Source organism: Mycteria americana, chromosome 7, assembly GCF_035582795.1.
Source record: "Mycteria americana isolate JAX WOST 10 ecotype Jacksonville Zoo and Gardens chromosome 7, USCA_MyAme_1.0, whole genome shotgun sequence".
NCBI lineage: Eukaryota > Metazoa > Chordata > Aves > Ciconiiformes > Ciconiidae > Mycteria > Mycteria americana.
The window spans coordinates 70,657,987-70,673,831 of record NC_134371.1 but is presented as its reverse complement, the minus strand read 5'-3'; the positions used below and the strand labels follow the sequence as shown (position 1 = coordinate 70,673,831).

The window sequence follows — 15,845 nt, the reverse complement described above, 5'->3', positions numbered from 1 at the left end:
GAAAAAAAATTGTAAAGCTGCAGTTACTAATACAGCTATAAATGACACAACAGTAAATATAGTTGCGGGGCGTGCGACAAGTTTCATTATAAATATGCAATTACAGACAATGAAAGGGTGACGCAGGAACGCAAAGAAATGGTCTGCTATGCTCTTTAAAACAGGAGTAGAAACATAATTTGTCCCACATTCAGGCTTCAACATTCAGAGACTGTTTTAGCAGGAGCTTCACAGATGTTTTCCCCCTGCTCAAGAGTTAAGATACCAAAAGATCCCAATAAAAACCATGAAGCTTGTTTACATCTAGAATTGTCTTAAATATATGTGCTTCTATGCATGCTTTAGAACACTATCACACTGCTTTGTATATTAGCATGTAATACACACCCTTAAAACCGTTTCAATTAATATTTTGACTAGACAACATTTTGTCTCTGGAACTTGATACACCTGCATTAAAAAACCACTCCAAACAGAAGTCAGCCTTTAGTAGGCCATAACTCTCTGTGGACAGGTGTGGTTTGATGGCTATTCAGCCTCCCAGTAGGAATTCTATCAGCTGCAGCTCCTCAGCCGACACCTGAAAGCATTGCCCCCAGCCTCCTCGTTCAGAACAGGCGCGTGCGCCCTCAGCACCGAGCATCAGACAGCTTTAAAAATTTGAGCATCAGAAACTTCAGTTTCACTGCAGATCAAAGGATGGAAGACAGCAGGTGCCGAGTCCAGTTATTGCCACTGTCCTGAATTTCAAGTCCTACATTGACCTTTCCATAGGCATTCAGACTCCTGAAGCTGGTGTTAGACCTTCTCTTCTCTGACAGCAATCCAAGCGTATGGCAAGAAAAGCAGAAACAAAAGGAATGTCCATCTTCTACCTTCCTTCCTTTCTTATGGTCACAAATCATAAGGCTGAATTCACCTAACCAAGCTGTCTCAACAAAACTGAAAGGAAGCATCTTTGGAATAAAGCACGTACCTCTGGACTTGACCACGTTCTTAGAAGGTAACAGAATGGCTGTTGATTTACACACGCACACACAGATTTTCTTTTAATAAACATATCTACAGACACACAATTTTATGTACCCGAATTATTCATTATTCTTTTGCAAACTCTCATACAGCATCTTGCAAAATTTATTGCTGGGAATGTTAGCTACACTACAGCACTTAAGATCAAGTACTAAGATCAGGATCTTTCCATATAAAGATTTCCATGGGAAAAAAAGTTATGAAAGTACAGATTTCTGAAAGCCTTTAATAAAGGATCTGTCACTTAAGACTGAGAACGGGAGATTAATTACTGCAAGGTTTCTAACTAAATAAGCTCAGAAAAAAAATCTTATCAGTACTTTTAACAAAGTAGAGGTAGACGGTAACAATGTATTCTGCACCAAAATGACGTAAGTCTTGACATAAGAGACACTAGGCAACTGATTTTTTTCACAGTACATTGAACAGAAAATGTGATTTTGTGAAAATTGTGGTGACTCTCTTTCTACAAATACAATATTTTTAAAAACTGATGTAAAGAATGGAAGAATATTCTTAAGAAGTTTTTAGTTTCTGCACATACTCACTCCTTTTTTAACCTATAATCTTATAAGATCTTTACAAATCACAGCAGACTTAGGAAATGAAGTTGACCAGACCTCTTTCAGAGAAAAACTCCAATAATATTAATAGGATGTCAACCTACAGTGAAATGTTCTACACTGTCATGCAGTATCACCCACATATTAATTCCCAGGGTGTCTCAGTCTATACTAGACCAGAAATTCTGAAGAGGATTCTATTTTGTCTACACAACATGGAAAAAATGGAAAATTCCTATGTACCGAACAGTGTTTCCTTAGATGAAAAGAAGCGGCACTTGCAAAGGTAACCTGGAAAGAGAAAAATTTATTTTATAATTTTCTGTTAAATTTTACAGTTAGATAAAACCTGATCAGAGCTCTCATTCCCTCATACTCAACACAAAAGCCTACTGTACCTTTTTTCCAAACCTTGAAAAATAAATTAATTCCAGGCTTTGACCAAAGAATTCATCAGGCAACTGGACAGCTAAAAAGAGTAGGGTTTTTACCTTATCTTTAGATAAGGCTGTAGAGAAGGCTTTAAAAATTCATTAGAAATATTTGAGCATTCAAATCCACATTCTCTCTTTGGAATTCTCTACAAGTAAAGGTCTACCAAAAAGTTGCTTTGTCCAGTTCTATCTTACTCTCTACAAACACAAATAGGCTGGATAAAACTAACCAGCTGGCTTTTGAAACTGTGTTTGAAACAACTTTAGACGTCCCTTAAGCATAAGTACAGAGATTATCAAAGGCTTCCTCCCCTTCACGATTACATTTTACTGTGTATTTCAACTGGAATACCATTCACTCTCAGCCAGGGTGTGTGGAAAGTAAATTAAGAGGCAATTTTAGGGCTTCATCCTTCAGAGAACAAGTATTTTCCACAGCTAGTTTTATTTTCAATTACACCATAATCAAGTGTTGGCAATTATTGTCTTAAAAGCTACAAAAGCAGGATTTCAACCCAGCAACAAATTTAGGATCACGTCTATATTCAGTTACAAGTCACTGTCCTATAGAGACCTTCTCTAGAATGCTTAATGTTAGCAAGCTTCACTGTACATACTCAAGGTATGCTCTATTTCAAACATCAGCAAAATTTTATCTAAGGGACTCATCAATAAATGAAGACATTTATATACTTAACGGAACCATAATTTTTGTTTTCACTGGTATCAGTTACTATCAGAAGAAAAAGCTTGTTTCTCAGTATATAGAAATGATGGCAAACTTGAACAGGAAGAATTAAATACACAAGTGTGTGGCATTAAGTGCATGGCTTAAGTAGGGTTTTGTTGGGTTTGGGGTTTTTTTTGTATTCTTTTAAAGTGCTTTGTGTGATCCACCATCAAAACATGCTTGTGTAAAGACAGATGCTAGCATGGTTGACACCACAGGAATACAAAAATCAAGCATTCACACTATTGCTTTGACTTGAATATTTAAAAAAAAAAAATTGCAAAGGTCCATATATTTAGATACAGATTAGAAATGTTTCCACATCTCTTATATACAACCAAAGAACATGTTACACTCAGATTATTAGAACCAGCCTGTTCCGATACAGTTTACAAAGTGACAAAGCCCACAGTAAAGCTATTGCTTTACTTTTCGTAATGTAAACACATCTCAAAGAAGAATATGCTAACAGTTTCAGAGATGAGATTACTTAGTAAAATCAAAGCAACTGGGCATATCAACCTTTTGTCTCTACGAGGTTTAGCTCACAAGCTCAGGCTGTACATTTATTCTTCGAAGGACATCTTCTGGCATACAAAAGACAGGATTGACGGCCTTAATTTGTTCTTCTCCTAATAAAGATAGTCCAGCAATTCCAAATAAGGTGTGAAACGGATCCACCTGGGAGAAGAGAGAAAGTTTATGTCCATTTCCAAAAGACAATCAGCTTTTAATTTGTATGGAATAAAGCTTTTGTTTGCTAGCAAGAGAACTGCAAATCTCCATGGCTGGAGAAGACAACGCAACTGAACAAATTTTCATTTGTGCTGACAGGCAAGACAATTTCCACAGCATGCATTTACAATACTATGATTTACTCAGAGATGCTTGTCGATTGTCTGCTGCTAAGACCATTTTCAACTCCGAATCTGGCAGGAAGCACTCACGTGTCTCCATTAGCACACAATGTCACAGGGTAGCAGAAACAAAGATAATAAAAATTTTAAAAGTAAATTTGATCATCTACAAGTACTACTTCCATAAATTCCCCATTTGCTCTTCAGCAACATTATAATGCTCTTTAACGGACTCTGAATAGAGAGCTGTGCTGTAAAATCTTGAGAAGGGAGCAGCAACCTACTGTGCTAGAAAAGTCAAGGAAAAAATACAAGGAAGAAAAAAACCCAGAAGAGACAGGAGCAGTCATTTGGTATCCAAGTATTCCTTCACTGTAAGAACCTTCCCTAAAAGCATGTATCACCACATATCTGCAATAGACTATAAAGTCTCATGACATAAGCATCCTGTCAGTGGAGTTAATTAGCCATTCTGCAAAATCCTATCTAAAAGTACCTGTGCTGTCTAGTGCAGCATACATCCTGTTTGCATTAGTGGAACTTCTGATCCTATCGCAGAGGTTCTATACTGCAGTAAACCAAGCTGAATTACCATGTTATAGCCATATAGAGGATCTCCAACCATTGATGACAGCCTAGAAGGTTCAAACTACACTAGCACAGCAAGTCTTGCTCCCCAATGGTTTGGCAACCACATTACAGGTGTGGTCAAAGCTCAGACATACATTTACCCGCTCCTTCCCAGAATGAGTATGTGGCCATTAGAGGAGGGATAAAATAATTAAGTACATAGCAAAATAATAATAAACAGTACACTTTACGAATGGCAAGACAGAATTTCCTTGTACAGATGGAGAGGTCCAGAAGGGGAGACAGTCCCCAATGGAAAGCGTGCAAATGAAGTTACAGATTCAACCTCTTGATGAACAGTATGTATGTTCAGGGAAACCCAGATTCCCAGAAGATGCATCTACTGCTATGTTATCTGCTCCTTTCTGCAATTTTCTTTAAAGCAAATAGAAAAGGAAAAACCTGCTGAATTACAACTAAGAGCTAATAAGCACAGCTACTAAGTTAAGTTATCAAGAACTAGCTATTGGAACTTAAAAAAAGATGACAGAGCTGTCTTATTGTCAAGTGGTTCAAAACCTGAAATTCAATCACAGTGTCAAATCAAAAGACTAGAAGGAATTAAAAAAAAAAAAAACCACAACCAAGAGACCCACACACCCCCCCCAATCACCAAAAAACCACCCCAAAACAAACCAACCAAACCAACAAACACCCCCCCCGCCCCCAAACCCAACAGGGTCTGTGAGGAATGAGTTTCTGCAGGAACGAAACAAAAACTGTAGGCATCAACATTTCTATGGCAGTGCCCACCTTAATCACGGATGACAGGTAAAAATAATATGAAATGACCTCTAACATAATATGCAAAAACTCTCCCAAAGGTGCCTGCATTAGATATAGAGGAAAGGCTCTGCAAAGTTGCTCTTCTAGCAAGACAGAAATAACTCAAGTTTAACCTCGAAGCCAGAAAAGCATTAAGACTTTAAGTGTTAGGCTTTTCTTGGAGAATTCTGAAAAGGGAAAAAGTCTTTCTGTGAGCTCCTTAGAAAAACAAAAACCTTCCCATTTTAAGAACACCAAAATACGTTCCAAATGACAGACCAGAGTAAGGAGATTTCTCCCCCACGTGGGAATAATGTATCGGCTTGGAAAGAAATAGAAAGCTACTTCAGTTTTTCATGCATTTCTGGAGAAAGGAGAAGACATGGTCAGCTACAATAAAAAGAGCTAAGACTTCCCCCTGACCGTTGACAAATAAGTAGCCAAGTGTTCTACAGGAATTGCACTGAGGTCTCGTAATACTTTTAATTTTATCTGTCCAGCACCCTTCAAAAACACAAACTTTATCTGCCGTTTTACCTGGACAATCTCAATTATTTCTGCTTGAAACCAGAGAGAACAGACCAGCTAAACCATAATTGCACTCTCAACCAAGCAGAAAATCCATACCACCAGCCTCTTCATAACGGTATCACAAAAGTTTCTTCCTCCCTAATCTAGACAAATGCCAGTGTCAGGATTTATTCAGTGGCTGGGCTGGCACAGAACGAAAGTTAGTGTATAAGGATTCTTAATAAAAACTTATGTCTCATTTAGAGATCAGGCAAAGCCACCAAGAGAGTTGAAGACTACTTAACCTGTGCTGGACTCTAGCTTGCATATCATTTTACAAAACAAAACTAACCCCCAGAAAACCCACATATCCCAAAAAACCCTCCACCAAACACAGTATTTTTACAGAGATCTTCCAAGTGGTCTCGTGAGAAACGATTTGTATGGTCCGTGTTATGGGAACCAAACCAGAATTTGTAAGGAATGGCAACTGACTTCAATGGGGGATACTACAGTGCAAGTGCAATATAAAATACGTGGTCCCCCAGTAAGCCTTCAAAAGCAACTCTACCCTATTCTTTCCTTCAAAGTAAACTGCAGGCTCTGCAAAACGCTTACACCTGGATCACGAGTTGAGGTACACTCAAATGAGAAAATTGAAAGTTTCAACTGAAAAAGTTAAGTATATTTTATTTAGTAAAGGATTATTTACCATATCTCCTGGTCTGTCAGCAAATCCTCCAGTCTCCTCATCCTGGCAAGCCAAAATAAAGCAGCGCAGTTTCTCTCTGTCAATCCAATGTAACCTTCCAATCATCTTCAAAGATGCTAGCACCCACCATGAGTAACATACATCAGGTAACTGCCAAACAGAGAAGCAGATTATTATTTGATTTTGTTTTAAACATGACATTGCAAATTTTATTGGTGATTCTGCAAATTACTAGGTATGCTGTCATAATACTGTTGCAGAGAAACAACACGTAAAGAGTTTCTTTGGGGTAAAAGAGAAGAAAGTTCCTGGATGCAGTCTCTTTTCAGAGGACTCCCCTTTTTCAGGAAGGGAAAGTCTCTTTTACAAACCTCTTCCCTTCTTCAAGAGACAAAACCGCAAGAACGTGATTTTGAAACAGCCTTCACCTTCTGTGGGAGAGGCTAAAAAAACATAGCACCTTTTTCAGAAGTACAAAGAACTTCCTATCAACTAGTTTCATTTTTTTGAAAGAAATTCTGTTGGTTGGTTATCTATTTTCCAGTGGAGATTATTTTAGGTTACACAATTTCCTCGGGTGATGTGGAACACTATTACACCCAGGATTTACATCCAGTAAAACAGTAATTTTTGTACAAATCCTACAGAAGAGATCACTCCCAACGTCAGAAAATATTCAAGCCCTGATTTAACAGGATACTGGTTCAAGTGGTCAGCAAGACATACTTCAGTATGTGTACTTTCCTAAACTGAGGACTCAAACTAAGCATAGCTAAGGACTGCATGACAAGTGTTAGTGACAAAATGAAGAATCAAAATGAAGGCCTGACTTCTTTGAAAAGTTTACTAAATATTTCATAGAAGTCATGGCATTTTCCAGAAGTACTTCAGCTTTAGAAAAAGTAATCGCTATTGAGGTTTGAACAAACAAAATAAGCCACCTAATACCTTCTCTGGTCGTCCGTTGAGACCTCCAGAAGGCAACTGACGTTCACAAAGCCACCAACCCAGCAAGTCAACATTTATTTGATGCAACTGGTCTGTTATAGCCAGAAATCCTGTGCAACAATAGATCTAAAATTACAGACATAAATTTTTTGTGTATTTAAAAACTAAGTATAGTTTAGCAGACTAAATGCAGGAAGATCTCGAAGTAGGAATACAGTCATGCAAACACAATACAAAATAAGCACACATTTCAACTTTTAGTTTCAAATGAGTTTTACTTTTCCATTAGAAAAGTATGTTATTGTTAGAGTTGCTTTTGTATAAAAGTACCAGTTACACAATGTAATTATACAACAGTAAGATTTTACTAATATAAGACACTAATGCAAGGTTTGGAAAAAGATCCTAAAAGATGAGGCAGAGCCATACAGTTTTATTTCAAAAACAGTCTCTCAAGCCAGAGCACTCAAACTGATTTCTGCAGGCTGGATATGGCCTTTATGAAAATTTTGCATCCAGCCAATGGTTTGTTCCTGTATGTGCCTCTTACCCTAAGGCTTGTGGAGAGCAAACTAAAGACCAAATGAATTCTCTAGCAGAAACAGGTTAAACCTGATCATTTAACTATCCTGGCAATCCCACATACATCTAGTCACATCAGGCTTACTTTCAATGTGCCATGTAATATATGTGCATTGATTAATCCCTGTTTATTTTTTCCTAGGAAATAACATTTACAGTGCAACAGCATACTCCGGTCACATTTCATGTGGTCACTAAGAAAGGAGCCAAGCACAAACTGCAAGAAACCACAATATCACCTGAAGCCTGCTCATAATGGCCTTTTCCTAATAAACCACACCCCCAAAAAGCCAACAAAAAGCCAACAAAAGCACACATCAACAGGGATGTGCCTATCCAAGTATACAGCAAAATAAATGTGATATTCCCAGAAAACTTTTGAACTACTGTGCAGGCAAAGGAGTTGCCCTTTAAGGAGTATGTGAATATGCACAACAGATCTAACCCTCCCAGAAAACGCCAGCTGCAAACAGAGTGGGTTCAGCTACTTAATCTGAATTCCTTGAACAGTAGAACATGGTCCACCCATTTAGACTGTATGGGCAATGCTACTGTAGATAAAATTCGTAAGATAAGGTACATGCACCAGGTTAAATTTTTTTTTCCTGATTTAAAAAAAGAAGGGGGGAAGGGGGGAGGAGAAAAAAACCCAACGCTTTTTCCTCAACAAAATACCTCTAGTATTTTCATGTGCTGAGGTGAATCCTGGCTATGGCATTGCTCACCATAATTATGCAAAATAAACAGGTGATTGCAACAGCATTAAAATATTTTATTAAAAGTTTATTTCTAGTCATAAATTTAGGGTAAGTGCAATTTCATTGAAGGGTCCATGAAAAAAACAAAAATAGGAAAGGTAGTTTTTATGTAAGCTTTCTGCTGGAAGAAGTCATTGAGATTCTCTTCCTTGAGAGATCCTTTAATTTGTTCCAATTATACTACTGCATTCTCTTCTCAACTAGATTTTACGAAGCATTTTTCAGAATTCACTGTCACTAGTAAAACACTCTTTAGTGCCTACAACAAAATGTTATAAATATTCCCATGCCTGAGTTAGGCCTCTCATCTTAAAACTGACTTTCCTCAAAAAATTAAGCAAGCCTCCCCTTGAGAAGGTTCATGTCTCATTTTTGAGTTCATCAGATGATAAATATCAAACATATTATACAAATGACCTCTATGTTTCATTACGATTTGTGGCAGACACAGTGATAGATCTTGTCCAATGTCTCCATTAATACCCATTTCAAATTCTCTAAAAATCCTCATGCTAACTATTCCAACATCACTATGTGAAATACAGCCCTAAAAGTTGTTCCCTTGTGATCTTTTTTTCTGCCCAGACCATAACCTCCAGAGTCTCTACTCATCTTCTCAGATTTATCTACCTATTTGTACATTTATTTTAACTAAGGTACTAGAATCAGGCATTTGGGAAACCAGAAAGGTACATCAATTGACATCACTGATAGATGTAAAGAAACATTTATAGGCAGTATGTGATGCTTGCTAATTTAAAACTTTTCCATACAAAGAAAAACTCACCTGTCCTGCATGTGATTCAGAACCTGGTCTACAACCAAATCCGCCATCGAAGTTCATACAGGACAAAACGAATTCTACTGCCTTCCCCACATCAATAGCATCCAGCTTTCCCTGCAAGTCAGAAAAGGAACTAATGCACTTTATATTCCGTCAAGCTCATTAACTACAGAAACTTCAGCAGTACCAAAAAGAAGATTCTGTACTTGTGCAAGTAATGACTTCGGACTTACCAGAAGTGCAAGAGTTGCTGCAGCACAGAAGGAGAACCTTGTGTCTATTTCTCCTAGAACATGGGGGGTAGGGAATGAAATAAGAGTATTTTTATTAACAACAACAAAAATACATTTAAATCACCACTCAAAATACAGAACAAAATGTTAAAATACTAGGTTTTACATTGAACAACAAAAATCAGCCAAAAACTGGTCCCGTACTGGTTCCTTTTCCAGCCCATGGATTACTTCCTCAGTAATTTAGAAAGCGTATGTTACAACGCAAGTGATCTGTATGTTTACCGCACATAAAAGCGAACAACTCATTTTGAGCTGGTGCATAGTCAGATATATATCCAAATCAATTCAACTAGCAGTAATTTACAAATAACTATGAAATTTTAGAGTTTATCTGTAGTGCTCTACTAGATAATTGCAGAGCAGTGGACTCAAAAATACTCAGACACAACACTTCATCTGCCTTAAATCCAGGCAGAAGTAGAAGCCATTTTTGGTTTTAGAGGAAGACTGATGAAAGTCACAAGTTTTCTTTTGCATACTTATACCTGGAAGCTAAACCAAAAATGCGACACCTACAGCAGAATGATTGCTGGGCAAGTCCATACCGATATAACTCTCCTAGCACAAACTCTGAGCAATTAACACGAAGTCAAAATTTAAAATTTAACCCAGCCGCAAACATTCATTTTTTTGGGTCAAACTGATGCAACACTTTTCTTCTTAAGAAATCCACAAGCTGAAACATATAAAACAAACACGTGCTGCTCTGTACTACATCAGGTATCACACTCCTTCAGTTGCGCTGTAACCGCCTTTCAGAAATAACATAAATCCATTGTGCATTCAGTACGTTTGTTTCAATACTTTAACAAAAAGGATGCAGCAAACTATGAACCATTTTAACACACAGCATAACAGCTACCTTTACAGTAGCATACATATACTGCCGTGAGCTTGATTGCCGAATTTTACCAGAACAATGAGTGATATGCAATAATTTTATTAAAATTTAAGCGTTCCATGAGGATAAGTATTTTTAGAGTGACTAAATATTTGTGCTACAGCTTAAAAATACCATCTTTGTTCATAAAGAATTTATGAGCAGAAACAAAATAAGTATTAACAGAAGCTCATGAGTACAAAATCAGTTTTTCTCATTCCCATATAGTGAAAGATCCTTTCACAGCCAACATGGATAAAGGTCATAACTGGCTGCCATTAAATAGCAAGCATAAGACATTCCTTATGGAAAAGTCTATCTAAGTACCTACTATCTAAGTACTGCCAAGTTACAAATGCCCAAAGCTTTTCTTCTTTAGCAGCTGGACAATTTATTTTTAATAGAAGAATGGAACTGAAGTTCAGAATATTTATGAAAGGAATGAAACACAACTCTGTCCTTCACAAAACCTCCTTTTTCATAACTCAGAAAATATGTGTTCACATAAAATACATAAGCAAAAAGACCATCCAAGGAAACTTAAGTTCACAGACTTATGCATGTCAACCTAGTCACTAAATTTTAAAGATCTAAAAATTACCCCATTTGTCTCCAGCAAATGACCCATCTTCTTTTTGCAAGTTCTGTATATATTCAACAATTTTATTTACATCAACAACATGAAGACTATCATATAAGATAAGAATCTGGAAAAAAAAATAGATACAGTGACAATCAAAGAGAGGCAACAATTTTAAAAATGTATTTCTTAAAAAAAAATTCCTAGATTTATAAAAGACTATTTAACTGACTGTGAATACTATTTGGTAAGGTTTATTAAAATAAAATTTCGTTCACTGAAGTTCATCTATCACTGTCTAAAAACTTTAAGAAATTCTGAAATGAAAATATAGGTAATTCAAGCTGCACTCTTTCATGCTTTCTTACTTTCCAACTTCCAGCTCTCCTTTCAAAAGCATAAACAGGTTTATTTGTTTTTATGTTAGCACTATGGAGAACAGAGATTTGATTATGGTTAATTTTGCAATGGGATAATGACATCCTAGACTTACGAATTTGTAGTTTGTGCACTGCTGCTACTTGGATATGTGCAAGCCTAAGTTAAGCAGCTAGTTACTAATACCACTTACAGTCCAAGCCTGTCAACAATGATTAGTTTCGAATTATAAGATTTTTGTTTACATTCAATTTTTAAATATAACAAGTAGAACCAAATTGCAATAATTTATGAAAAAGTATGAACAATACGATTAGACACAAACTGTAGAGTCAATATATTCTGGAAGAAAAATAAAGCTCATAGAAGGGAATACAAAGTTTTCTGAGCTAGCACTGATTTGAGCCAGTAAACCCATATGACACAATGTCATGTGAAAACAACAATACTGTTTCTGAGCCCCAGCTGGCTTCGTGTTTTTACTCATAACTTGCATAATCTGTAAAGAGAGTAATTAAGAATTTATTATAAATAGCATAATAGAAAGAACAGTGGAAACGAAGCAATATTATAGTGCCAATCCTGAAAAATACCAACAACTATGACTTTGAACACATAGAGTTAGCTGGAATCTTTCAATTGTTGGACAAAATTTAAGTCTTACGGAAATGCAAAAAAGAACGTATAACTCCCACAGAAAATATATAATCATAGCATGCTCTTTAAAAAGCAAATCTGAATACATTACTATTCATTGTGATCAAAGGAAGATGTGACGTGACCCTTTAAACATTCTGGATAGGCAGACAGGACTAAATGGTCTTTGTTCGCTAAGAACGTGCATGATCATTAAGACGTGCTGGTTAAGTTTACTCAAAAAACTTTACATCAGCACTTGCTAACACTTTTCAGCATCGCACATCTAGAACTGCATTCAGTTAACATGAAAATATCTCCTAGTAACATCACGTATTTAAGAACCAGTATCTCCAATATATAAAAGTAAACAACCTCAAATTGTACCCCTTCTCCTTATACTGGATTAGAATTTGTGAAAGGAGTTTGACTGGACAGTTGGGAAAAGCTCAAACGTCATAGCCTAAATTTAGTTTCCTGTTTCTCAGAGTAATTCTACAGCTAAAGTGGTGACAAGTATCAACTTTAGAGCAGATAATACATGCCAACACTCATCACTGACCCAAGAAAACAGCATTCTTCTGTCCTACCGAAGGCTTTCAAGTCCAACACCTTAAAACCAACACACTTTCTTCCTAAAACAGGATGCTATCTTATTTATTTCTAACACCATTTAAATATTTCTTCCATAAGATTGGACTAGATACACATTATGCAAGTAGTCAAGCAATTGTTCAGAAGCATTTGAGCCTTTTCAGTATTTTTTTTTTCACAACAGTTTGCATGAGGAGAACAAAAACAAACAAACAAAAGGCACAAGAGAGTGAGAAATTCAATCTAACACGGAGATAGTTATGGTGAAAAAATAAGATTGAGAATTACTTTTTCTCGGGGAAGAATACATACCAAATAAATAAATAAAATGCTCAACAGACTGGTGTCATTTTTAAGTTATACACAAAAAAAGCAGATTTGAGGAACACAACAAGAACTGGCTACTACAATGTTTCTTTTGTACAGTACTAAAGTGTAAACACACTACACAATTATACACATTACATAAATATATAGTTTATACAAATATTACATAATTATTTATTAATGTTATATTATATAGCAATCATAATATATAGTAATACATACATTAAAAAATAAAATCCAAAACTTTACTCTTATTCTGGGTATACATCTCTGTCACTTCAATGTACACTAAGAAGAATTTATAAAATCCAAAGTTATCTACAAAAAACTCCAGTAAAACCTGTAGCTACAAAGTATTTCAAGAAGACCGTTACAAAATTTATCAAGAATGCAGTCACCATTAAATGATCATTAAAAGCACAATGTTCCCAAATCTGATAATTTTTTAGGAAATGATACAGCTAAATCCGCACGTTTTGTCCACTAGATTTTTTTTTAATAAGGTACTGAAATAGTTTTTGCCATTGGCATCTAACAGTACCTGGTTTATAAATGTGCAATCATCAAAATCATTAAATACAAATGTTTTTTTCTAAAATTACCCTGTTACATTTACCTGAACAGCACTGAGGGTATACAGAAGATGAGGATCATGACCTATGCTGGCACTTATTCCACCACATTCATGCTGACATGATTTGATGAATGCCAGAATTTCTTCTTTGTTCATTCGGTGCAGCTGCCCCATGAGATCCATTGCTGTCAGCCCCCAGTAAACACCACTCATCCTCAAATACTCCGACATACAGTATTCCTAAGTAGTGCATTATTTTAGATCTTAATCAGATAAGCACATCATCAACATATAGCAATGAAAACACATTAGTTAACATTTACAAAGTTTGTAATATGTCAACCATCCTCCATCCCATTAACAACTTACTAGTATCAGCCAATCCCAAATATTCTGTACACCATGCATGTGTGTATATACACATATACACATGTGTATATACACATGCATACATATAGACACATGCACATATATATATACACACTACATTCCCGTCCTCCCCTGTATTTTCTAGTTCAGCAGTATCAAGCTCAATGTCAAATTAAACACATACAAGTAGTTAGGCACCGATTCACTTCAGATCACCAGTTATTATCTTGCATCCAAACTACCAAATTAGCACCCCAACTAGTCTCAAAAATAACAAGTCTAACATTTAATGAAACTTACTTCCAAGTGCCAAAACTGCCACAATCTAAAGCTGCACTAGGAAGTGAAATCTCATATTGAATCCTCTTACATCGCTTACATCACCTACACTACCCATAAACGTTATTTTCTACACGCAGTACTTTTTAAGCACAAGAACAACAACCATAAGCAATAGTGCTTAGAGTTCTTTTGCGGACAGTAGAAATAACTGCAAGTTTTCTTTCCTTCAGACATAAGCAGTTAATTGACATTTTTCACCTGCTGGAACTGGAATCCTATTGTTGTGGGCTACACCTGATAACCTGTGACTACAAAACTGATGCTAGCTAAGGCGTTTACCACACCTAGCAAGCACAAAGCAGTGCTGTGGTGAGATTCAGTGTGTCATCCCATCAAAAGAGCAACGTGTAAATGCAGCTATACTCCTTGTGCATTCTTGTGGATGAGGGAGCAACAAGTAGTTCATTTCCCAGGTCTCAGAGTAATTATAGAGCTAAACTGATAATCTTCAAATTTATACTCAGATAATACATGCCAAAACTCATCACAGACCTAGGGAAATTTACAGGGACATCTTTCTTTTATACTTTGAGTTGCAGGGCAAGAAACAATTACCTTGTGAGCACGCTTCTAACCCTTAACTCTGAGCAAGTAAATAAGGGTTATTATTACTGTTAATAAAACCACAGCTGTACTAAAATAAATCCATACGTACATAATCATCTTTCTTTGTTCCATACGAAGCTATATAGTCCGCATGTTTCTCCGAAAGTAATGTGCTTGGGGCATCAGGTTTTATTATAACATCCTTTTGCGGTGTCCCCTGTAAAAGGTACCGACAAAACGTCAGTCGCGTCGTCAGTTCAACAAGCTTTAGTACTTGGGTATAACTGCGTCCACACTAGCAGCAGGAACCGGTTGTGTGGAAAGGGGCATCGCTGGGCCCGTTTTGAACACGGGACAGATTTCGTATCCCAGTTATTCACTTTTCAGTGTGGCTAAGTCCTTCCCAGGGAAAGGCCGAGAACAAAACCTTTCAATAAAGCTGAGAAAAATCACCCGTTCGCCAGAAATAAACGGAAAAACCGGAAGAAGGACGCCGCCGCGCCCCTCACCGCACAGGCCCCGGCCGGACGCAGACCCCGAGGCCGCACAGCCGCGGGCTGCCGCCCGGCCTCACCTCACTGTCCCGCCATCGCCAGGCTCGGCCCGGCCCGGCCCGGCCCGGGCGGCGGGCGCGCCCCCGGGTCCACTCCGGCACCGGAGTGGCGAGTGCCACCGGCGTCACCGCGAGGGCCGCCCCGGCCGCTACGGCCGCCCCAGCCACTAGCCCGCACCGGCCTCCCGGCCCCTTGAGCAGAGCCGCGCGGCTGCGAAACCTGGGCGTTGCCGCGAAGGCGCGAGCTCTGTCGGCCCGCCGGACCGGGCCCTTTCCCCGGCGCGGCGAGCGATACCCACCATCTTCGCCGCCTGCACCGGAAGGAGCCTTGTGCTGCGGGGCGGAGCAGGAAGTGCCGCCCAGCGGGGCCCCGCTACCGCTGCCCGCCGGCATCTGCCGGCCCGGCCCGAGACCGCGGTGGGTGCGAGGTAGGAGCCCGCCGAGCGGCGCAGAGCGGTACCGCCT

At 38.0% G+C, this 15,845-nt stretch overlaps 1 protein-coding gene and 2 non-coding genes across 5 annotated transcripts; all 3 read right to left on the bottom strand.

The window, feature by feature from the left end:
• Positions 1 to 52: 52 nt before the first annotated feature.
• On the bottom strand, positions 53 to 15,813 carry RABGGTB (Rab geranylgeranyltransferase subunit beta). 3 transcript variants are annotated; one of them, XM_075509018.1, is made up of 10 exons: positions 15,680 to 15,813; positions 14,937 to 15,044; positions 13,613 to 13,810; positions 11,083 to 11,188; positions 9,539 to 9,591; positions 9,309 to 9,419; positions 7,182 to 7,307; positions 6,234 to 6,383; positions 3,282 to 3,440; positions 54 to 1,886 (listed from the first exon to the last, which is right to left on the bottom strand). In XM_075509018.1, exons 1-9 carry the CDS (start codon positions 15,680 to 15,682, stop codon positions 3,300 to 3,302), a joined length of 996 nt encoding a protein of 331 aa, XP_075365133.1. In that variant the 5' UTR covers positions 15,683 to 15,813; the 3' UTR covers positions 54 to 1,886; positions 3,282 to 3,299. The 3 variants fall into 3 exon arrangements, with proteins under 3 accessions (XP_075365132.1, XP_075365133.1, XP_075365131.1); XM_075509017.1 differs by lacking the exon at positions 15,680 to 15,813 and having other exon boundaries at positions 53 to 1,886; positions 14,933 to 15,045; XM_075509016.1 differs by lacking the exon at positions 54 to 1,886 and having other exon boundaries at positions 2,443 to 3,440; positions 15,680 to 15,786.
• LOC142413243 (small nucleolar RNA SNORD45) lies at positions 12,554 to 12,638 on the bottom strand. Its single transcript, XR_012776707.1, has one exon. It is a non-coding gene; the product is annotated as a small nucleolar RNA SNORD45 (small nucleolar RNA).
• Positions 14,692 to 14,774, bottom strand: LOC142413242 (small nucleolar RNA SNORD45). Its single transcript, XR_012776706.1, has one exon. It is a non-coding gene; the product is annotated as a small nucleolar RNA SNORD45 (small nucleolar RNA).
• Positions 15,814 to 15,845: the final 32 nt, after the last annotated feature.